The 24967-nt window shown below is 36.8% G+C and overlaps 1 protein-coding gene across 50 annotated transcripts in view; it reads right to left on the bottom strand.

Moving 5' to 3' along the window:
* The window catches only part of ANK2 (ankyrin 2), a 670685-nt gene that overhangs the window by 204278 nt on the left and 441440 nt on the right, over nucleotides 1–24967 (bottom strand). For all 50 annotated transcript variants that reach the window (XM_078445806.2, XM_060654351.3, XM_078445805.2 and 47 more), the window contains one exon: nucleotides 6730–6831. In XM_078445806.2, the coding sequence (XP_078301932.2) occupies nucleotides 6730–6831 (102 nt within the window). The remainder of the gene's footprint in view (nucleotides 1–6729; nucleotides 6832–24967) is intronic.

Below are 24967 nucleotides of genomic sequence, written 5' to 3'. Positions count from 1 at the left end.
CAAGCATTTTTTTGACCATCCTATCTAAAATAACACATTGCTTACCTTCCATTCCTTCTCCTTCTCTCCTGCTATATTTTCCTGCTATCACTTACTAGTTACTTCTTTCACATTTTTACTTTTTTTAAATGTTTATTTATTTTTGAGAGAGCGCAGGCAGGGAGAGGGGCAGAGAGAAGGAAACAGAGGATCCAAAGTGGGCTCTGCACTGATAGTAATGAGCCCGATGTGGGGCTTGAACTCACAAACCACGATGACCCCAGCCGAAGTCAGACATTCAACCAACTGAGCCACCCAGGTGCCCCACATATCTAACTTTTTTGGTTGATGATTATCTCTGTCTTCTTACATTGTAGATTATAAGCTATATGAGAACAGGGGTGTTGTCTCTGTTTTCACTGCGCCTAGGTCAGTGCCTGCCACATAGTAAACACATATTATATGTTTGAATAAAAAGATAAACAAATGGTGAGCCTGAGTTCAGACTGGCAGAAATAATGTGATTATAATATCTGAGATGAATTAAGGAGAATGGAGTGGCTACATGGGAGTTGTGTATTAAAACCCATGTCTTTTAGTCATAGGAAAAGAGCATTCAAGAGAATTCCAAGAATATAAATTGTTCGGTTTTCATCTAAACCACCGCAGCACAGTACGTAAGAAGACAGTCACAGAAATGCTTTGCATGAAGCTACCCCTGGCGTTTTTAAATGAAATAAGAGTTGCACTTCAAACATCTTCCTAAATCTGTGAGACAAAATTTTTTAGAGTTATGGACAAGTGGCTGATGAAAAGTCTACTGGAATTACTTTGCATTGAACAACTATCAACATGAAAATGAAAATTCTAAAAAAAAAAAAAAGAAAAGAAAGAAAGAAAATGAAAATGAAAACTCTAAGTGCTCAAAACACTGGGCAGATGTTATTTAAATCCAACCTGAATCTGTACTACTTAGTATAGACCAAGGACCAGTTAACACTGGCCTGCACTGAAGAGAATTAGAGAATAATATAGAATCCAAAACCAAAAGGACACATGTAACCAGAACCAGATGGACGTGCCACCTTTTGCTTCCTCTAAATGAGATGTCAAATAATGAATACTTAACAAGATTGTTTGCAGGTATATTTGTGCCCCAATTTAATTGGTTAGGAAACTGGATATAGTTCATTCCATGTTCCATTAATTCCAGAAGTCCAATTCTCAAGTACTCATCACTGTCGCCTCTATAAATTCCCAGGTTAATAGAATTGGTGTTAGTGTTTTTAAAGAGAGGTCCAGAGTGGATGGATCCAAATGGCATTGGTAAAAAGGATTTTAGTTCCAGAAAAGAAATTTAGTTTAATTTAACCCAGATAAACAGAAATTGTTACCAAATTGCTACTAAATGCGGTCTTTCCTATTTGATGACACAGGCTATGAGAATACCTTTTATGATCTGCCCTGCCTATGAGAACCAGCACCGCTTTTGCTAAAGTTTAGGTTGAGAATCAATATAAAAAGACTGTATTATTATAATAAGGATTATTATTTGCTAATATTTATTGAATGTGTATTCTGCTAAGCCTTTTGCAAACATCGCATTTAATTATCACAACTATGCTATGGCTCCAGTGTTGTTACGATCACTATTTTACAGCTGAGAAAACGGTGTCTTAGAAACACTTGGTGTCCAGGGTCACATAGCTGGTAAGTGGATAAAATGAGAATTTGGATTCCAGCACCTACATTCTTAAAATGACTTCCAAAAATGCATTGTGGTCTGAGTCATAACTACGTGAGCATATGATAAATTCATTGTTTGGTGTACCTTCTTGCTGGTAAAGACTTGGTATTTTAGGAACATTAAAATTCTTTTGAAAATGTTCCTTTAACCTTGCCTTCTGTCTTTGATAAAGGAAGCATAAGATCTAACTGGTAATTTTACACCTTTATACCTCAGTAGTAAAAGGTCAAGACCAAATTAGAATATATTAAAGACTATTAACTTTCAGGGTCATCTCCAGGATTACATTCAATAAATGATAAGTGATAACCTTTATTTTGAAGTCACTGCAGTGAAACCAATAAATTTTATGCCTGGTGAAAGTACCTGAATCTTCTGAGCCTTTTATTGACTTGTAATTGGCTACATTTTTTCTAAGGTTCTGTTTATTTATTTTTGAGAGTGAGAGAGAGAGTGAGTATGAGCACAAGCAGGCAAGAGGCAGAGAGAAAGAATCCCAAGCAGGTTCCCCACTGTCAGCACAGAACCCAGTGGGGGGCTGGAACTCACAAACCATGAAATCAGGACCTGAGCCGAAATCAAGAGTTGGATGCTTAACGGAGTGAGCCACCCAAGTGCCCCGGCCATAAATATTTTTATGAAAAGGTTATAGTGTCTATTTTTAATGTCTGGACATTAAACTTGTTGATAACATTATTAGACTGTGAATAGTTACTAAATAAATAAAAGCATTACATATATATGAGTTTCAGATCGGGAGCAAATGCTAAAATTTATTCTCTTTCCTGAGTGTACAAGAGATAATAAAAAAAAAAATTACCAGTTTTATCTTTTATAGAAAACAGAAGTTAACAGATTTTTTAACCATTTGGAAAAGAAAAATGAAGACTTGAAGTCGTCTTTGTTTTTTAAGAAAATTGTTTTGTGCCAAAATTATGAATTTTTTTGTCATATCCTTTAAGTGATTAAAAGCCAAATTGTATTTTTGGATTAAATTTCAAAATTCTCCTGGTAGTCATGAGACAAATTTTATAAAGAAAAAAAATTTCATCCAAATTTCAGCTTAAGGAATCTTAGAACGCCAACACACGCGATATTTTTGGAAAGCTGGTACAGCCCAGATTGCCTTTCATTGAGAAATATAGCAGGGTACAGAAAGTTCTGGTTTCTGTGTCACATGCCATGATGCTCCCCAGAAACCCAGGCTTACAAGCAAAATAATGGACGCTTTTTCTTCTCTTCTTTCATATGCCATAGTAACTTTGAGCTTTTACATATTCGTTAGATACAGCTGTATTTTGGCTGAAGAGTTAGTTGTCCTCCTAGGTGTTCAGAAATTATATTCAGCTCTGAATTTTGAGTTTTAGTGTAATCCTGGTAGTGGTGCGCTTTGATTTAAAAGTCCATCTATCTACTATTATGTTAAGGATGAATAAAGCTCTTTTTACACTAACAATGGTACATCTTGAAGATTTGAGCTTCAAGATAAAGGAAGCCACATTGTACATCCTGAAGGACAGATCCCAACATCTCAGGAAAATGTCCTGCAGTAGAAAACACTTGTACACCAGAGACAGACAGATCTGTGTGACCCTGGGAACATCACTTAACCACTTGTGGGCTCAGTTTCTGCATTTGTAAGTTCCAGCAAATACCTACCTACCTCATAACATTTGTCTCTGCTGGTTGATAAAGCATCACATGTAAAGACCCCAGCGGAAAGCCTGATACACAGTGGCTAAATAGTTAACATTAGTCACTTTATTTCTCTAATCTCTATTTAATGTACATCTTGCATAGTAATAATAAAGACCAACACCAGACAACAATACTTACTTTTTACCTAGTAAATTCAGGTGATCGAGGAGACTCAATCTCATATGTTGTATGCAGTTGAATTTTAATTTTTCTGATTCTTCGTCAATTATATATACTAATTGCAACTAGAACATGTACAACTTAAAAATTCCTTTCCTATTTAATAATTTAATTTACCCTGCAACCCAGTGATATAAGATTGAATGTATTATTATTATTATCTTGTTTTAGAGATTAGAAAAGTGTCACTTTCTGAATTGAAATGACTGACAGAAGTGGAGAGGGAACTTAGGGAACTTAAATTGTAGTCTCTGGGCTCTAAGTTTTGTGTGGTTTCATGATACTGTGCTACGTGTTCACAAAAATAAATGTTCTTCCCTTGTACAGCAACATGTTACTGGACAGTTGGCCACTGTAAGAAAAATAATTTAGGCACCAAAAAGTTTTTGAGGTAACTCAAAAAGTTAGGTTGGTCTATGGAGGAGAAAAAAACTGAGTACTGCTGAGAGATTATTTTTCTAAAAAAAAACAACAAAGAACCCTAAAAATACCCTTAAGATCCTTCATACGATTAATATATTTGTTACAATTTTGGGTTAAGTGCATTTGCTTTGACCGCAGTCAACTTCATTTTCCTTGGGTTCCTTTTTTGGCATTATTGATGATAATTTTACCTAAATGAACTGATAGTTTCATTGCCTATTCTCTAGCATGTTGCACATTTAGAAATTTAATGGATCAATATTAAAATTTGGGAATGTATTTCATATACTTTAAAATATCTAAGGCAATATGTTAAAATTATAAAAATATTTTATATTTAGTCTCATAGGCATTTTTGGAAGAAGTTCATGTATCCATATGGGAATTTAGATGTTCTTTTTCTTTTAGAGTAACTAATATACTTAAAGTTCAAATTATTTGTTCAAAAGAACATGAGAAACATATCAAAACAATTCTTAATGGAAAATAAGATGGATAAAGAAAGGAATGTAGATGCAGAATATGAAGATCTTATATATCGGGATAAAGGGATTTGGCCTTATTCCATAGGTCAGTGTCAGTATGTAAGGTCTGGAATTTTATCTCACATACAAGCTAAAAAGTCAAACTACTCTTTCATGATGCTGGCAGAAGATAAGAGTTTCCTAGATCAGAGACAAATGACTTTATGATTCACAGCAAAAGCCCTTGCTGAGTGTCACCATGCTGCTTGTGTCAGTTCCCTATGCCCCTTCCCAATCCCTCAGAAGTGACACACAGGGCCAACGATAGATGCCTGTGCACACTGGGTTATGTTAAAGAAGGACGCAGCTTTTATAATAAGAAAACACATTGAGGCACCTGGGTGGCTCAGTCGGGTGAGGGTCGAACTTCGGGTCAGGTCATGATCTCATGGTTCATGGGCTTAAGCCCCACGTCAGGCTCTGTGCTGATAGCTCAGAGCCTGAAGCCTCTTCATATTCTATCTCTCCCTCTCTTTCTCTGTCCCTCCCCCCTTGCATGCTTGTGCTCTCTCTCAAAAATAAGTAAATAAACTTAAAAAAAAAAAAAGAAAACATAAGCCTGCTTTTTGTCAAGAAGGAGATGGTACCTAAGGTTGCTCACTGTAAGCACACCCTAAGAAATGGCCCAGATAAAGAGCATTCAGGGTCCTTCAATTCTTGTCATACTCAAAAGAATACTAGAGATATTGGGGAAACAGCATATTGCTTTTCCCAATAGCAAGTGGCTGTCACCATTTTTTAATGCCAAGAAATGCATTCCTCTAAAGGATAAAAAATATTGCCAACAGTGACAATGCTTTCTATGCTGGTGACTTTCAGCATAGAGTCACCTCTCCCTTGCTGGTGAGGAGCAAGGGAAATCCCGCAATCTTTGCAAAATCCTCCAAGTGATTTTGGTACAACCACTTCACTAATCTAAGCATTGGGAGCCCCTGGAAGTTTGTTGGGGGAAATGACAGAATTATATTTTTACTTTATAAAAATAACTCAAGGCATAGTTCAGAAATTGACCAGAGTGGACAGGATGAGGACAGAACCGAATTAAGGAGGGTATTATGGCAACCATGATAAGTGACTCTGAGGTGATTCAGTTAATGCAAATATGGATGTAGAAGATGGACTAAGAAAGGAGTGCCGTACTGGAGCTGGGTTGGTGGGTAGAGGGGGAGATGATAGGAGAAGTGTTGGAATTGACACATTGATGAGGAAATCAGCAGGTAGAAGTTTGAGAGGAGAGTAAGTTTGAGATAATATGTCTACTTTTTGAAAAGTTGTGTTTGAAAGATTTACTAATTTCAGGAAACCATGGGTTGAGCATAACTGGGCTCAATATATACCAGGATATAAAGGGGCATTCTATAGATAAGGTAGAATCCAACAATGAGATTTTCCTTCTGTTCACTTAAAATTAGCCAGGATTACTCACTTCCCAGTCAGCTCTGTCAAACACACACACACACACACACACACACACACACACACACACACACACACGCACCACCAACATTTAGCACACTGTCGTGAACACTGAAGTCTACTAGACGCTGTATTCATGGTACAAAAATCTTGTCCCAAAATAGCACAAAAATCTCAATATCCATGGGACCGAATAATATCCAAAATGTACAATACTGTCTGGAGTCATTACTGAATGGATGTAAATGAATGGATAATCCAAACACTTCATACTTAAGCTAACAGTTTCAAACTCGTCTCATTGTAATCCATATTTTAAAAATAATTAGGGAAGGAGGGGGGGATAATTTTTATTTCATTCTCTTATTTCTCTATCTCAAATTTTAACACTCAGTTACCTATGAGTAAAATGCATATGGCAGAGAAGAAAATAAGCCAGTCTGGATAACTAGTTGATGATAAATAAGAAGTAAAACATCATTATTGGTCAATACTCCAGCTATTGACCAAGGCCCAGCCATTTCATAGACAAAAACTGACATTCAGTTGTTATTTTTGATCTATCTGCTTTGCTGCAAAATTAGGTCTAGACACAAATGTCTGAGGCTTCAAAAGTTGGTAAGAGGATGAAAATGGATTTTCCTAAGTCTGAATCACTGATATTTTAGTAAATTCAATAAAGACAAAAATTAACCTTGGGCTCTTGGAATATATCTATAGATAATGAGTGTTTCTTCACTGTGTACAGAGTCAAGCTCTTACCTGATTGCAGGTATTGATGTCTATGCCCCCCTTCAGATATTCCACTACTTTGTCCAGGTTACCTGCTCTGGCAGCACGGAGAAAGCTTGCATTGCTGTCAGACTGTGAGAAAAAGAAAAGACTTTTAGGTTATTACTGATAAAATAAAAACATATCAAAGACAGAAAGACAAAGAAAGTTTCCACTGCAGGTAAAAAAGCTGTAGTTGCAAAATACCTCAATACTGAGTTTAAAACACTGAACAATAATTCATAGGATAAGGTAGCAACTTCGTAGTATTTCTAGAGAGTTGTTTAAAGTCAATGTGTTCTGCTATGTTACAGAGTGTAGAAGAACTACTAAAATAAAAATACTTGTTACTGCTTTATTTTAAATCTTTGGCCACATTTGAAGATGAATTTACTCTACCCCCAAATCCACTGTTACCCATTCATTTTAGCTTTGAGATGCTTGCGACCTTACAGTAAGCCTAATGTCAAGCCAAAAAGGAATCAAAATAGTAAAAGAAATTAAAGGCACTGGGTTTCTTCTTTCTTTTCCTTTACTGTTTGGTTTTCAGAAAAGTCTGAGGGAGAATGCTGAGCATGGGTCGCTTGGTATTCATCTGTCCTCATTACAAGAGAAAAACAGAAAGCTCCGAGGATGCTTTAAGGAAAGAGGATAGCACTAGTTGGCAGGTGTGGACTGGGCCAATGCAAATTTTGTGATCCCAGTGATTTTGGGAAAACAAGATTCAATTTAACCCAGCTGACATAATACCAAACTAAAATCCCTTGATAAAAATGAGCACTCTTAACGGAGTGCTGCTTTTTAAGTCCTTGTCTTCCCCCAGCACCTTTCAAAATCTGATCATGGAAGAAACAGCTGAATTTTCCCCACAGAACATCCAGAAGAGAGCCGCTCCAGAGATGAAGCCATAGTCACCTGACTCTCTGCCTTGCTGGCAAAGCCTGACTTTCAAATCTTAGCCCAATAACGATGATAAACTTTGTTAGGTTCCAAGACACTTGTGTAACTTTATAATTCTTCTGTGGTATAGCATCTGACTAAAGAGAATGTGGTAACATGAAAAGGGATGCCACTGACCTACTAGGAAGTGAGACACCATTGTGACAGCTTGTAATCCAGCACTGTCCCCAGTAGGCTACACTGCCTCTCTCCCTTGAAGAATGTGCTTGGCAGGGGCTCTTGGCACACTCTTGCAGACCTATTCATTATGGCTGGTGATGATGTACAGAGATAGAAATGGAGGTATTTTTTCTGGGAGTCTCAAATAGGGAATTATTTGCATACTGTTCAAATGATTTACACATGGGAAGATGGAAAACCCAAGACTAAATTATCTCACTTTTAACCCAAATACCACAATGATTTATATAGTTATAAATCAGAGAGATAATTTACAAAGAGTTGAAAGGTATGACCGAAATCTATACATCTGGAATTCATGCTCTCACTCTTTAGAAGTCTATCACTTGGTTAACACCTGACTGTCCTTCCCTCCCTGCATGGCTGTGATCTGCAGTGCCTCGCTCTTTGCCTCTCCTGAAAGCCATGCCCATGGCAGGGTGCCCTAAGTGTATCTGCAATGCCACAGTGACTGAGTTGTGACTCATTTTAAACTGCCTATTCGATGAAATTATTTTGTGGTTTGTGGCAAATTCTAATCTCCAGGAAGATTTTCCATCTCAGGTTTCTTGCCACAGCACTTAAAAGTGAAAGATCATACTATGCATTATGTTATGTCAATATCTCACAGGAAACATTAGTTACTATAAAAAAACTAAAATGAAACACTATTAGGTCACAGAAAGTATGACATTATTTTCCATATATAGTTTTTTAAAAAGTAAGTCTATGCACTATATATTCTATATTATATTAGAGATTATGCCTAGTAACTACTGTTATCTTGTACATGAGGCTAAATAATTATAGTTAACGTTCACTCGTTACTGTGGGTCAGGCACAGAGCTAAGGGAGCCAGTCATATGTATTATATCCTTAATACTCACAATAACACTATGAGAAAGAAGCTATTGTTATGCTCATTTAATAGGTGAGGTTTAGAAGGTCTCCAAGGTCACACAATTATTTAGTGGAAGATCCAAGATTTAATTTATGTTTATCAGTCCAGAGCTAGTCTTTTTTTTTTTTTTTAATTTTTTTTTTTCAACGTTTTTTATTCATTTTTGGGACAGAGAGAGACAGAGCATGAACGGGGGAGGGGCAGAGAGAGAGGGAGACACAGAATCGGAAACAGGCTCCAGGCTCCGAGCCATCAGCCCAGAGCCCGACGCGGGGCTCGAACTCACAGACCGCGAGATCGTGACCTGGCTGAAGTCGGACGCTTAACCGACTGCGCCACCCAGGTGCCCCCAGAGCTAGTCTTAACTGCTACTCTATCTCACCCCTCCAAAGCATCAAAGCAGATGTTACTACAGATACCTAACCTATGAGCTATAGATTGGTTTCAGTTGTGAGAAAACTGTTACGCCCTTGGTCTACATATTTGCTCTGCAAATCACGGCACTTCCTAAATAGAATGCCTCAGCTGGAGAGAGAATTTTTGGCTGACATCCCTGTCCCCACATCTATCAGCCATCTATACACCTAGAAAAAGTAAGAGCTGGCTTGTGCTCTTTGCAGATGACATGATACTCTATATGGAAAACCCAAAAGATCCCACCAAAAAAACTGCCAGAACTGATTCATGAATTCAGCAAAGTTGCAGGATATAAAATCAATGTAGAGATATCGGTTGCATTCCTATACACCAACAATGAAGCAACAGAAAGAGAAATCAAGTAATCGATCCCATTTACAATTGCACCAAAACCCATAAAATACCTAGGAATAAATCTAACCAAAGAGGTGAAAAATCTGTACACTGAAAACAAAAGAAAGCTTATGAAAGAAATTGAAGGAGACACACACAAAAAAATGGAAAAAGATTCCATGCTCCTGGATAGGAAGAACAAATATTGTTAAAATGTCAATACTACTCAAAGCAATCTACATATTTAATGCAATCCTTACCAAAATAACACCAGCATTCTTCACAGAGTTAGAACAAACAATTCTAAAATTTGTGTGGAACCAGAAAAGACCCGAATAGCCAAAGCAATCTTGAAAAAGAAAACCAAAGCAGGAGGCATCACAATCCTGGACTTCAAGTTGTATTACAAAGCTGTAATCATTAAGACAGTATGGTACTGGCACAAAAACAGACACTCAGAGAACAGAATAGAGAACCCAGAAATGGACCCACAAACGTATGGCCAACTAATCTTTGACAAAGCAGGAAAGAATATCTAATGGAATAAAAGACAGTCTCTTCAGCAAGTGGTGCTGGGAAAACTGGTCAGTGACATACAGAAAAATGAACCTTGACCATTTTCATACACCATACGCAAAAATAAACTCAAAATGGATGAAAGACCTCAATGTAAGACAAGAAGCCATCAAAATCCTCGAGGAGAAAGTATGCAAAAATCTCTTTGATCTTGGCCACAGCAACTTCTTACTCAACATGTCTCCAGAGGCAAGGAAGGGACACAAAGGCAAAAATGAACTATTGGGACCACATCAAAATAAAAAGCTTCTGCACAGCGAAGGAAACAATCAGCAAAACTAAAAGGCAACCAATGGAATGGGAGAAGATATTTGCAAACGACATACCAGATAAAGGGTTAGTATCCAAAATCTATAAAGAACTTATCAAACTCAACACCCAAAAAACAAATAATCCAGTGAAGACATGGGCAAAAGACATGAATAGACATTTCTCCAAAGAAGACATCCAGATAGCCAACCGACATGAAAAAATTCTCCACATCGTTCATCATCAGGGAAATACAAATCAAAACCACAATGAGATACCACCTCACACCTGTCAGAATGGCTCACATTAATAACTCAGGCAACAACAGATGTTGGCGAGGATGCGGAGAAAGAGGATCTCTTTTGCATTGTTGGTGGGAATACAAGCTGGTGCAGCCACTCTGGAAAACAGTATAGAGGTTCCTCAAGAAATTAAAAATAGAACTACCCTATGACCCAGCAATTGCACGACTAGGTATTTATCCAAGAGATAAAGGTATGCTGTTTCAAAGGGGCACATGCACCCCCATGTTTATAGCAACACTATCAACAATAGCCAAAGTATGGAAAGAGCGCAAACATACATTGATGGAGAAGAGGATAAAGAGGATGTGGTATATATATACACATAATGGAATATTACTCAGCAATCAAAAAGAATGAAATCTTGCCTTTTGCAAGTACGTGGGTGGAACAAGAGGGTAGTATACTAAGCAAAGTTAGTCAGAGAAAGACAAATATCATATGACTTCACTCATATGAGGACTTTAAGATACAAAACAGATGAACATAAGGGAAGGGAAGTAAAAATCATATAAAACCAGGGAGGGGAACAAAAACATAAGAGACTCTTAAATATGGAGAACAGAGGGTTACTGGAGGGGGTTGTGGGAGGGGGGATGGGCTAAATGGGTAAGGGGCATTAAGGAATCTACTCCTGAAATCATTGTTGCACCATATGCTAACTAACTTGGATGTAAATTAAAAAAGAAAAAAGAAAAAAAGAGAAAAAATCTAAAAAGTAAAGTTTAAAGGCAAGCAAAAGTATCATAAATGTGATAAGAGGGGAAAAAAAGCAGGAAGATGCTAACTGCATAATTCAGTTAGTGGCTATTTCAGAGGGAAGTCGGGGGGGATGAAATGGGAGGGGGGTACGTAAGATGTGTTAACAGTGATATTCGAGTTCTTGGTTTGAGAGGCGCATTTGCTGGTGCTCATTATAAAATAAAATAAACTAAATCCGTGGAGTGGATGAAAGCTAAAAAAAAAAAAAAAAGAGCTGGCTTGTGAAAAACTACTTAGAAACATAATCTTTGGGGAATGAGGAGAAGAGGGGGTGAAGCACACATTATATTAAAAAGCCAGTGGACTATCTCTGCCTAATAGGATTAAACTCAGGAGCTAAGATCAGGGTGCTCTGTCATTCCGGTAAAAAAAAGAATGCCTAGAATAAGTAGAGCCAGAGGGAACACCTGATCCTGAAGGGATGAAGAAACACCTGCAGACATAGCTGCGGAAGCTTAAAGCGAAGATGTTGATCTGAAGGGGAGCTACAGGCGTCACTGAGGAAAACCCAATAGACCCTCTTAGAACTTCTTTAGGGACTGGGCATGACACAGAGGATTGCTTTAGCTATTACACAACTTTTTTTTTTTTTTTTTAGGTTTATTTATTTTGAGAGAGAGTGCACACGTGAGCTGGGGAGGGGCAGAGAGAGGAAGAGAGAGAATCTCAAGCAGGCTGTCTGCTGTCAGCACATGGAACCTCATGCAGGGCTCCATCTCAGGAACTGTGAGATCATGACCTGAGTCAAAATCAGGAGCTGGACACTTAACCGACTGAGCCACCCAGGCACCCCGACATGACTGTTTTTCATAACCGGTTTTCTCTTTCCTGAAGCAAACTTTTAGAAAGTAGATGCAAGTCAAAGACTTACAGTCAATCTGTGGAATTTTAGCAAAATGCATTCCCAGTGTTCTGGTGGGTCTAGACCCAACGGAAATGTAACATCTGAGCCACCCTGAGAGGGACCTCTTCAACAGTGAGTTATGGTAAGCTGGATTCTTTTAGAATCCGCTAAAAAATTTTAGGGAGAAAATGCATCATAAATGCATTTTGCAAATGCAAACAAACGAAAGTGTTATTAGAAAATAGATCCAGAAGATGGGTTTCAAGGAGAAAATGAAAATGAGCGTTCAAGTTTTATGTATATTGACCTCATTTTAGGTACAAAGTATAGACCTGCATGGAAATCCATATTCTTTTCTGGCTTCCACGTAGACACAGGCATTCCCTGTGCTACAATGAGGTCAATCTGTGATTAAAGCTCTCGACACAAGAGCTTAAGATAAACAGTAGTCGGTCTGGTTACCTTCAGTCAACACCGAGATGATAGAGATTCGGGGACTCACGGTGAGAGATGCGGCAGCTTTTATGATATCGTGTTTCCCTCGGAGTTATGACAAAAGTAATTATTTCAAAGTTAAGTGTAAGTAGGGGGGGAAGTATGCTCTCAAAATAGATTGATTTCACACATAACAGCTCAATAAAGAGAAAGTGAGGTAATAGCAATGCCTTGGGGGAAAGTCTCTAACAAATGTAAAACTAACCTCTTTCTGCTCTGCTGCTTTATGTCCTAGGACTCTCAAATCCTAAAACCAATTGTACTTAGGCCTATAAAGTCTGATTCCGGACAAGGAATTCAAATGCTGAGTCCCACTTATTGGAATCTGAAACAGATGGATGTCATTAAAACTTGCCCCCTTTGCAACCCTGATGTGGCATCTCAAGCCAAGAAAGAAAAATTTCCTTTTAAATTCCTCTTGACACAGTTCTGTACATTTTTTGTATCTGAACGTTAGAAAAACAGAATACTTTCTTAGCACCCAGCAGGGTGGACTTGAAAGGCAAAGAGGAATGTGCATTCACAGAGCCACATTATATCCTAAAGATAGTGCTTCCCCAGAGTCTAGGGGCATATTCACAGGCGTCCATGAGTTTGCTACAAGATTTTTTTTTTTTTTTTAATTCTGTGCTTACATTTCAACAATAACCTAACAAGAAAAATATAAGCATGTTCCAGGTCATCTAGATAGCTACCCTTTAACAAGTACCACCATGCAATTTTGGTATATGCCTTTGTGTTTACAGTTCACTGCGTAACAAGTGAAGTAGATATGCCATATAGATGCATGATATGCGGAAAGTTTTGCTGTGGTGCAGAGAATGATCAGAGAATCTGATCACTGTACATGGCAGGATGGTACACATGATAAACCAAAAATACAGCAGTCAGCAGCCACATTAAAGTTGCAAATAAACATACGGCTCAGATGCTATCTTTGCATGGTTCAACTTGCATCAACCATTGGCAGTGAGTGTAACAGAAAGTCCATGGGGAAACGTTTTTCAGTGCCCAATGTTTGCGTTTACTGGATTATGTACGTACAAACCTCCATGGAAATATTAATTTCCTCTCTGAGTAAATACGGAGAGCTTTAAACGATCATCAAATGGCATGCCGTTAAAATTGACATTAGCAAATTTCTCTGATAGCTTTAAGTTTTATTACTGTGAAGTGAAAAACAAAACCTTAAACGTGTTAATAATGGCTTGTACAACACGCTTACAAAAACAATTCTTTGTTATTTTCATTCAAGTCAAATTCAGAAGCCTATTAAATTATAGAAATCTGGGGTTAAATCTTTTTACTCTTAAACCCTGTATCTGTTAGTTTTAGTCAGTGCTATACATTCTACTCAATTGGAGTCAAGCATTCGAGTAATGCTTGTTTTGTAGTTTTGTTTATGCTTACTTTGTAAACTTTCTTTTTAGCAGTGGGTTATGATTTAAGGAGCTTTGTGTAGTTTTGTTTTTACAAAACTGAGCCTGGGTGGCTAAGTCAGTTAAGCACCTGACTCTTGATTTCAGCTCAGGTCATGATCTCAAAGTTGGTGAGTTCAAGTCCCGCATCGGGCTCCGTGTGCTGACGGTGTGGAGCCTGCTTGGAATTCTCTCTCCCTCTCTCTCTGTCCCTCCCCCACTCACTCTCTCTATCTCTCTCTCTTTCTAAGTAAATAAAGAAACTTAAAAAAAAAATTAACACTATAATAAATATAACAACACGGGAAGTCATGAACTTGTTTTTATACTTTGAAAGAGTAGACTACATTATTCAAGTTTGAGAAGCACGGGTTGAATAGTGTGAGTCGGCCAGCAGCCTTTATCAGCCTCCACAAATATTTGCTGATTAACCTGAAGGAAAGCACATGTTCCCCGTGGAATTTTAATAATTTGCTTATTTTCTTAGGACGCAGTTATTCCTTTATAGAAGCAGGGTGGTTTATCAGTCTAGCTGAGATCCACATTTTTATAGCAATGCAAAATAAATGAAATTTATTAAAATAACTTAGGAGGAATCTTAATATGAATATCATGAAATGGAGGACATTTCTACCATTCCTTAGGTCTTTTCCTAGGAATGCTGGATAAGGTAAATCCGTGTCTAGCAAATCACGAGTTGTATGATCTCACATCTTTGTGTATCTCAGTTTCCTTATGAAAAAAATAAATGTACTTTGTAGTTTCTGGGGGGATTAAATAAGATGAGTTGAAGGTGCTTAGCCTTATGACAGGCACACTGAGGACACAGTGAGCAAATCTAAGTATAGATGCATCTTCATGATCTTCTTTGAATATAAAGGCTGTTGCCAGAAGACCAGAGTATTTGAAAATACCCTGATGTGTGCGGGTGCAAAAGGACAAAAAGGAAACCAGAATGGGGTGGGTGCGGTCTGTTTCCAACTACAAAGATTTGACAAAGCACCCCTTTGTGATACAGTAATGTTTTTACTTAAATGGCCATACTTTTGTATAAGGATTGCTGGGTTGTTTAAGTATTAGGTCTTTTAGTAACTCGAATTGTTATCACTATCTTGTTATAAGCCAAAAATCGGGGGCAATTGAGAACCGCACACTAGATGTACTAGAATTTTTTTAGAAATAATTTCACAAGTGGTCCTTCTGAAGTTAGAACACACATAGGACAGATAAAACACTTTACGCCACAAAATCTCACCTGAGAATTTCTAGTCGGCTGCCGCTAACAACGAAATCTGCTATAAACCATAAATTTGTACACTTAAGCTCAAGCATGCAGATTAACCTCCATTTCTTTAGTGTCATTTCAGCAAATCTTTAGACTGCTACTTAGTACAAAACACTAACAGGTGACATAACATTCAAAGACAGTTAATGCAACTTCGCCAAAACTTGTTCTTATTCCAGCAACCTATGTGCTAAGAAAATTGGCTGAGACTTAGGTGTTCATATTTTTGTTTTTAAAATACTACTTAAGATGATTACTATCATGTAAAATGGAGAATTGGGATCAGAACAATAGCTAAGTTTAACTAAATAGATAAATTCCACCTGAATCCTGAATAAGCATATCTCTTATTGTTACATGCGGTTGTTTGAAATTACTTTATATAAAGATAAGGGATTTTTTCCCTTAGTATTGCATTTTGATGTTGATTTTCACTAGCACACCAGGTAAATTATTTCACTCATTGATGTTTTCCCCAAGATTATCACCCATAAAAAATAAGAACTAAAAAAAAAAAGAACCAACTATAACATATAACATACCAATTCCATCCCTTTCAGAACATTAAGATTGTTTTACAATACTATGTGAAGATTCATAAACCCCTTGTACAATTCTTACAGTTTAAAGGAGAGTAAAGCTACAATATTATACAGGAATAGGAATGAATATAAACATTATCCACAGATAACAGATCAACAGATCTCACAAAAACAATGCCAAGGAAGGTAAGTCAGACTTAAAAAAGAACATCTTTATGATTCCATTTATTAAAGTTCAAAAACCAGAAAAAACTAATCTATATTGTTAGGAGTCCAAATAGTAGGTTCTAGAAGGAGGCAGAAAAAACGCATCTAGTTGCTGGTAATGTCCTAATTCTACTTTTCAGCTCTGGGTGTTGTTAACTGGGTGTGTAAGCTTTGTGACAAATATCAAGATGAACACTATAATTTATACATTTTTTATGTATGTTATAATTAAATGAAATATTTACTTTAAAAAGATGGTGACACTGAGAGATAAGCATGTTGTTTTTAACTTCCACAATGGTAACAAGAGCACTTAAGACTAACTAGATGAAAAAAATTAGTATTCAAAAGCAGTATCTTTTTTCTCACAGTGGAGACAATTTTTCTAATTCAGACTGTTCGTATTATGCAAGGTTTTTAATGAAAATATATTGAAGGTATTACACAGTCGAAAAAGCAATGCAGAGTACTAACTACCCACAATTTTGTTCTTTAACTCCAAAGGTTTCCTAAGTCAAATTTTAGAGCAGCTCTTTATTAGTGGTTCTGATATTTACAGAGACTTTGCAATTATAAAAACCTTATGATTCTCTCTCATCATGCATTGATTATACTCTTCCTTTAGCATTAGTTAAGGTTATTCTACTTTTCTGGTCCTTTGTACATATCATACAAATAGTACTCCTCTGCTCTTCAAAATGCTTACTACAAATCTAAGAAGACAAGATCTGGTTCAAGGATCTCACCTTTTATACCTTAAAAATTTTATACCTTAAAAAATTTCTGTACACAAGTTTACTTTTCTGTGACACTTTCTAAAAACTGAACCAAAATATTAATAATATGATGATATCATTCCTTAATGAATTGAAATTACTACCACAAGAACACAAAAATCCTAAACTAGTAGAAACAGTAACTCTAAGCTAGAAAAAACATTTGTGATGTACCCTTGATAACTATTTTATACTTCAAATTCCCTACATGATTTTGAAATTTCTGTAAGTTTTTATATGCATCTATTTTTAAAAGAATTATTGAGCAGAGGAATATGAATTCCCCAGTTAGTATTTTATGATACAGTAGAAGTCTGACTTGAAAAGTGAGTGTTTTGCTGACATTAGTTTGGCTTTAGAAAATGTTTCTATATCCAGGCTCATAATTAAGATGCTTATTGTAATGAAACACATCAAAACTTTCACTAAAATGGGAACTTTTACAAAGACAGGTGGAAACATTCTTAACTGCTTACAGTTCTCACTTGCCCATTGAACGTTATGGTGAATTTAAGCAACTTCTCATAAGGCAGAAAATCCACAGGCTTTGATTACTTGTATTCCGGTGTATGTTCTGTCTATGACTCTGAAACACCTACAGAACTCAGAAGTTCCATCACTGAATACAACATGTCAATTTTTTCTGAATTTCAATGAGAAAATGGTAAGTTTGTAGATGGAAATATTTGCGGCTCCTTTCACAACATTTACAAATCTCCACAAGAAAATCAGAATAATAGGGAAAACATTTTGCTGTAGCTATAGTTCTGATGTCAGATTAAATAACTTGAGAGTCATCTTAAAAACAAATTGAAAAGCACTGACATTGAATGCTTCAGATTTTTTCAAGGGATAATACATTCTTTGGGAAGTGTCAGTTACATGAACAGATTTAAGAAATTACTGTTTCAGTCAGGTAAGAATCTTGATGATTATTTTAGCTATTAAACTATTGAACAAGAGTTAATACGCTATTGCTTGACCTGGTCTATTGGAAAAGTCCTGCCTAGGTTTTTATGTTCAAGATGCTGAGGACGCAAAGGCAAGCAAAATGGTCCACAAATCCTATACTGAGTATTATAGTTTCTCCATAATATCCCTTAATATTTTCAATAGCTAAGGTAACATGGAAGTCTGCATTTAACATGCCAACAATAAAAATAATGAAAACTTAGAGATCCACCATAGAAGTTTAATAATACATACTATATCCATACACGGCTGAATCCTAAATAGTTCTCTATTATTGCTCAGGGATCCCCAAATGGTATTAATTGTGTGTAAAATAATGAAAAAAATTAAATAACTCATATCCCAGACCAAATCTCTCTTCTAATTTCCCACTATCTGGACATCTCTATAAAAGTGTTCTGCCAACATTAAGCTCAACACGGCCCAAATGAACATGGGCCAAACACGGAAGAGCTTATCGAGTTTTTATGTAGTGTTCACAAATTCCCAAAGGAATTTCCTTTTGGATCGTCACTGGCCATAAAAAGAGTCAGATTTACAAATGAATAATAACCAACTGTAATAACATTGAGGTGAGGAGAAAAAAGAAAGCTCTTGATATAAGTTGGTAACAATATTGACCTCTTTAAAGAATCTTCTCTACACCAAAACTCTTTTCAGTCCCTAACTAATCAGCGTGTTCAAATTTTACAGAACCTTTGAGGAGAGAAGATGTGTTAGAGTTCATCCCACTGCTATACTTAAGGATCAGAATTATTGGACCTGAATTAGGTTTTAGTCTCCCTTGAAGGCTCTTAAAACTGGAGATGAAAAAACAGACCCAACCAAGTGAAAATATCTTTCATCAATTTTTATTATCCAGGCATCCTACAGTGTTAATTTTCTACTGCCCCTTTGAGGGTAGGCACCGCATTTTTATCCCTATTTGTCTGATTATTCTTCATCTTCAGACCATATGCTCTGAAGGAGACATCACTCAAACAGAAGCAGCTTCGTGAGGCAACACAGATGAGGAGGGGACTGCACCCCTATGGCTGGCACATACTAAAAAGTAAACTGCTTCTTTAGCATGGACTTATTCAGGATTGAAAAAAAAAAGTACATTCTTGCAATGAAAGCTTCACAAATGGCTTATTTTATAATATAACCACTATCTTAAAAGAACTTGCATATGTTTTTCTATCATGATATATATCCTTACACTGTTGACTTTCGTGTAGCCCTGTTAAGAAGCATGTAGAAATACAGAAGGGCTTTGTGTTTACAACAGCCTGGAGTACATCTGTAAGTGTCGGTCACATGGATTTTCTAGGGAGATCACTTAATTACAGCTTAACAACCACACACTGTGACAACCTGACTCAGCTTGTTTAAATGCAATTCTGAACTCATTTACAGTGTTAAAAAAAAAAACAAAAAACTAAGAGCAAGTGCATCAGTTACCCAATTCAGATTTTTTATTTTCGTTTTTTTAAGTACATATGTCCCACAATATTAATATCTACTTCAGAATAACACAGGAATTTGAAGTCATTACTTTCTAATATAATTACTTGTCTCAAGACAATATATTTATATTCTAGGAATAATAGACCCAAGAATTCTGGTTGTGCCACCCTTAGGGTTTCTTTTTCTTTTTTTTTTTTTTTTTTGGAAAATCTTTCTAATTACTGGATGTCATGAATTTCAGCATGATAATTATGTTGTTTATTAGAAATAATTTGTGTGTCTTTAGTCCTTTTCATTAAACTACTATTAAGTTCACTGTCATCTGTAAGATGGCAAGAGCCCACCCTTCTGATGTGCACATAGTTTTTAAGAAGTTGTTTATTTGCCCCATTATCTAAAGTATGTGGGTCCCAAAGGGGCATGCACTGCTTTCAGCCTCTTTTGCATGTTTGAAATGATCTACATGGACACTGAGTGCAAACAATGAGCTTTAGAAGGCAAAATTCCAATTCTAATAAGTCAGCATAATGCTAAATGTAATACATAAAATCATTTTTACATCCATTTCCTGGCCCCTATGATGCTGGTTCAGTGCTACAGAGGAGAATGTTAACAAACTTTTAAAAGTTAAATTTAAAAAAACCTCAAAGGGGGAGCCTGGGTGGCTCAGTCAGTTAAGTATCCAACTTTGGTTCAGGTCATGATCTCTCAGTTCATGAGTTCGAGCACCACATTGCGCTCTGTGCTGACAGCTTGGAGCCTGGAGCCTACTTCAGGTTCTGTGTCTCCCTCTCTCTCTGCCTTCCTCTGTTCATGCTCTGTCTCTCTCTCAAAAATAAATAAATGTTTAAAAAAACCTCAAAGAATACGTGCAGACTGATGTTTATAGCAATATTATCAACAATAGTAAAATTATAGAAAAAGCCCAAATGTCCATCCACTGATGAATGGATAAAGATGATATATATCTATATCTATATATATATCTATATATAGATATAGGTATATAGATATATATAGATACAGATATGTACATGTATATATAACTATCTCTCTCTCTCTCTCTCTCTCTCTCTCTATATATATATGGAATATTACTCAGCCATCAAAAAGAATGAAATCTTTCCATTTACAATGACATAGATGGAGCTAGTGTGTATATGCCAAGCAAAATAAGTCAGAAAAATACAAATACCATATGATTTCACTTGTGTGGAATTTAAGAAAATTCATACATAGGGAAAGAAAAAAAGAGAGAGAGGGAGGCAAATCATAAAAGAGACTCGACTGAAGAGAACAAACTTGAGGATTGCTGGAGGGGAGGTGGGGGGAATGGGCTATATAGGTGATGGGTATTAAGAAGGGCATTTGCTGTGATGAGCACTGAGTTTTGTACATAAGTGATGAATCACTAAGTTCTACTACTGAAACTAATATTACACTATATGTTAGCAACTAGAATTTAAATAAAAATATGAAACATTAAACAATGGAAAAAATAAATAATTTTTAAGATGTATACTGTTTAAGAAGCAAATCACTTTGGGGCACCTGGGTGGCTCAGTCAGTTAAGTGTCTTAACTTCAGCTCAGGTCATGATCTCACCATTCTCAAGTTCAATCCCCACATTAGGCTCTGTGCTGACAGCTCAGAGCCTGGAGCCTGCCTCAGATTCTGTGTCTCCATTTCTCTCTGCCCCTTCCCCGCTCATGCTGTCTCTGTCTCTCTCTTTCAAAAATAAACATTAAAAAAAATAAAAAATACAAAAAAGGAAGAAGAAAATCACTTCTCAGACTCACTAAATGATGTTGATTAAATTACTGGAGAGGCACCTAGGTGGCTCAGTTGGTTAAGCGTCTGACTTTGGCTCAGGTGGTGATCTCGCGGTTCTTGAGTTCAAGCCCCGTGTCGGGCTCTGTGCTGACAGCTCAGAGCCTGAAGCCTGCTTCAGATTCTGTGTCTCCCTCTCTCTCCTCTCTCGCCCCTGCCCCGCTCATGCTCTTTCTCAAAACTAAATAAACATTAAAAAAAAAAATTCCTGGAGCGTCTACAGTTGTACCTACCTAAATGTGTACGCACCAGAAAAACCATCTCTTTGGTTTGAAAAAAGTATAAACAAATTAGTGAAACAACAAGTTATTCTGATAATAATTAAAATAATTTAGTCAGTCCTTAATGATAAATTATTTAGTCAGGAGTCAGATAAATATTGTTGAAACACCTACCATGTGCCAGGTGCTGTGTTAGATGCAAGGGATTGAATGTAGAAGAAACATGATCTATCCCCTCAAAAACTTTCAAAAGAGCAATTTAAGCTGCAGTATGGTCCATAAATTAGAAGTGGACATTAGTGGATCCAGGGAGATCAATTTCGAGGCAGTAGTCCAAGAGATAAATGCTTGTTTTGTTTAAAAAAAAAAAAACATACTACAAACAAATATGTTTGCTCACAAACACATTAAGATATAGAATATAGGGGCGCCTGGATGGCGCAGTCGGTTAAGCGTCCGACTTCAGCCAGGTCACGATCTCGCGGTCCGTGAGTTCGAGCCCCGCGTCAGGCTCTGGGCTGATGGCTCGGAGCCTGGAGCCTGTTTCCGATTCTGTGTCTCCCTCTCTCTCTGCCCCTCCCCCGTTCATGCTCTGTCTCTCTCTGCCCAAAAATAAATAAAAAACGTTGAAAAAAAAATTAAAAAAAAAAAAAAGATATAGAATAGAAATAGCAATATAGTATTTGATAAAGTTCCTGGAGATAAGTCAGGTGGGAAACATAGCAGGCACAGGACTAGCAAGTGCAAGGTCATAGTGGCATAAAAGAATATAGTATGCAGAAAACTCTAAGTAATTCAGTGTATGTGAATTATAAAGATCATGCTGAAAACAAGAAAGAAGTAAAATTCTAGAAGTCTGGCAGTCCCAGACCATGAATGTTCTTGTATGCCATCATAAGAAGATTGTCACCTTATACGTGGGGGGCCAAAAAAAAAAAAGCCAGGATCAGAATGTTGTTTTAAAACAGTCATTCTAGTAACATATGGAGGATGAGTTACAGGGGAAAAAGAATGGACCTTGGGAGACAACTTGGAATACTACTGCGATAGTCAGCAATGTGAAAAAGACATAATTTCTCATATAGAGAAAAGAAGCTGTAAAACTTGGGGAAATCGAATTAGAGGGTTTATGGAAGAGAAGAAATTAAGGAAAGCTTGGAGGCATCTAGCTTCAGCAGGTAATGAGTGACATATCTAATCAATCTAGGAATTTAGGGACAAAATACCCTAAAATTGGAGACAATACAATAGTTTGGTTTTAGACTGATTAAATATAAAGTGCTAACACTACACAGTAGTGTATTAGAAATACAAGACTAAATAGTCCAGGAGAGTGGTGCCTGGCTGGCTCAGTCAGAAGAACATGCTACTCTTGATCGTGGGTTGTGAGTTCGAGCTCCACATTGGGCATAGAAATTATTTAAATATAAAATCTAAATAAATGAATGATTTAAAAATAAAGAAATAATAAAAAAAATTAAACAGAGTCCAAGAGAGAGTATGTACTAAAGAAATAGCCCATAGAAATAACCTCTGGGTGATGGTCTGTTTGTGTTTTTTTTGTAGAAATACTGGATTTTGCTTCACTCTTAACCACTTCTCTGTCCATAACACTCCTAGGAACAGGGAAGCCCTTTTGTATTTCCTCTACAAGTGAATAGTATTGACCCATCAACATTTTGCATGAAATGCCGGGAAGTGCTAATAAAATAGAAATTGCAATATATATGTATGTACACAGCATATATATCAGTGAGACTAAGACTAAAATAGAATTCTGTACAGGAGCTTTCTCATGGGCTCAGAATACTGATATCATGCAGCTGACATTTCCCCACAAGACTGGAATACAATTAAGATATTGCTTTATTCTCAATGGATGTGACCTACTATAATTTTCTAAATTTACCCTTGTGCTATGAACTGCAAATGTCAAGAATGGTTTGAGCTACTAAATTCACGCAAGGTATAGAGCTTATATAATTTTATACTGAAATGTAAAACACAGAATGGAAAACTGGCTTTAAAAAGCAATGATTTGATTAATTATAGTATATAACACATGGCAGTGGAAAAAAGATGAACAAATCAAATATTTGTAGCTTGCACCACTTTTTTTTCCCCTAAACATTCCAGCTCATACTACAAAATCCCTCTGTTGGAAATCGGTCAATAAAAACTCCTCTACTTATTACTGACTCTCAAAGAATATCTGCATGTCTTCTGAAGCAGCTTTCAAAACAAATTCTTGATTTTTTGGTATAAGAGCATTGGCATCAACTCTAAACAGAATTTTGAAAAGTAATGGAACTGCTAATTTAAACATAACTAAAACAAAAACAGGCTTAATTCATCTTCTAGAACTAAGCTTTAGTTCAGATGCCCAAGACCATTTTAAAAGAAAAATCAGGCCTAAGCCAGGTTTAATGAAAAATGAAGAATCCCCTACTAGCTGTTTTTAATTTTCTGCCTCCTATGAGAATTTATATTAAATGGACCCTGTGGGTCTATTTCCCAGAAGTTTGGGATAGCTTCTTTAGACACCTTTCTGGGGCACCCGGGTGGCTCAGTTGGTTAAGCATCTGACTTCAGCTCAGGTCATGATCTGACGGTTCCCCAGTTTGAGCCCCATGTCAGGCTCTGTACTGAGAGCCCGGGGCCTGCTTCAGAGTCTGTTTCTCCCTCTCTCTCTCTGCCCCTCCCCGCCCCTCTCTCAGTAATAAATAAACATTAAAAAGCAAACAAACAAACAAAAAACCTTCCTAACCTACCCTCTCCCTTAAGTTGTACTCTGGGATCCCATAACACCCTGAGCATTCAATCATTCACTAGCGCCCACAGTTTACCTGTTTACCTATTTCCCTAACTAGATTGCCCCTCTACAGTAGAGGGAATCCACGACTTAGTCATCTTTGTGTCTCCACTGCCCAGCACAGTGCCCAACACAGAGTAGATCAATAAATACTTGGGGAAATGAAACAAAGGAAGAAGTTCAACAAGGTAAACTTGACCAAACAGGGGCATGAATCAGCACTGGTCAATAGGAATTAAACTAGTGAAAATTTTGCTGAATCAAGTAAATACTTCTGCAGATTTCCTGAATTTTAAAACTTGGTTTCAAATATTGATCAGCAAAATTTATATTTGTTATATTAATGTATCTAAAACTCATTACCCAAGATTAAATTTCTTTGCAGTTTCTTTTATAATTCTATCAGATATCCACAATAAAACCACATGATGCCTAACTCTTCCTAGGGATAAATGAATGAAGAGTAATGGGTAAGGACAGCCTCCATTTGTATCGTTATTGTCTTTCAGTTGAAGTCATGAGAACACTACCATCCTTAGCAATGGACTTGATTAGATGGGCTCTGGAGCTCAACATTCTCCGATTGAGTAGGTTAACAGATAGTAACAACAATGACATTAGTAAAGAAATTAAACATAGAAGGAACTAGTATCTTACTGATACTAACTACACGGAACCATTAGTGTTCTGGTTTTTTTAGAAATAAGAAACTATAACTT

The sequence above is a fragment of the Panthera onca genome, chromosome B1 (genome assembly GCF_046562875.1).
Source record: "Panthera onca isolate mPanOnc1 chromosome B1, mPanOnc1 haplotype 2, whole genome shotgun sequence".
Taxonomy (NCBI): domain Eukaryota; kingdom Metazoa; phylum Chordata; class Mammalia; order Carnivora; family Felidae; genus Panthera; species Panthera onca.
Note: the sequence above shows the minus strand (reverse complement) of the source record. Positions and strands in the feature narration are given on the sequence as shown.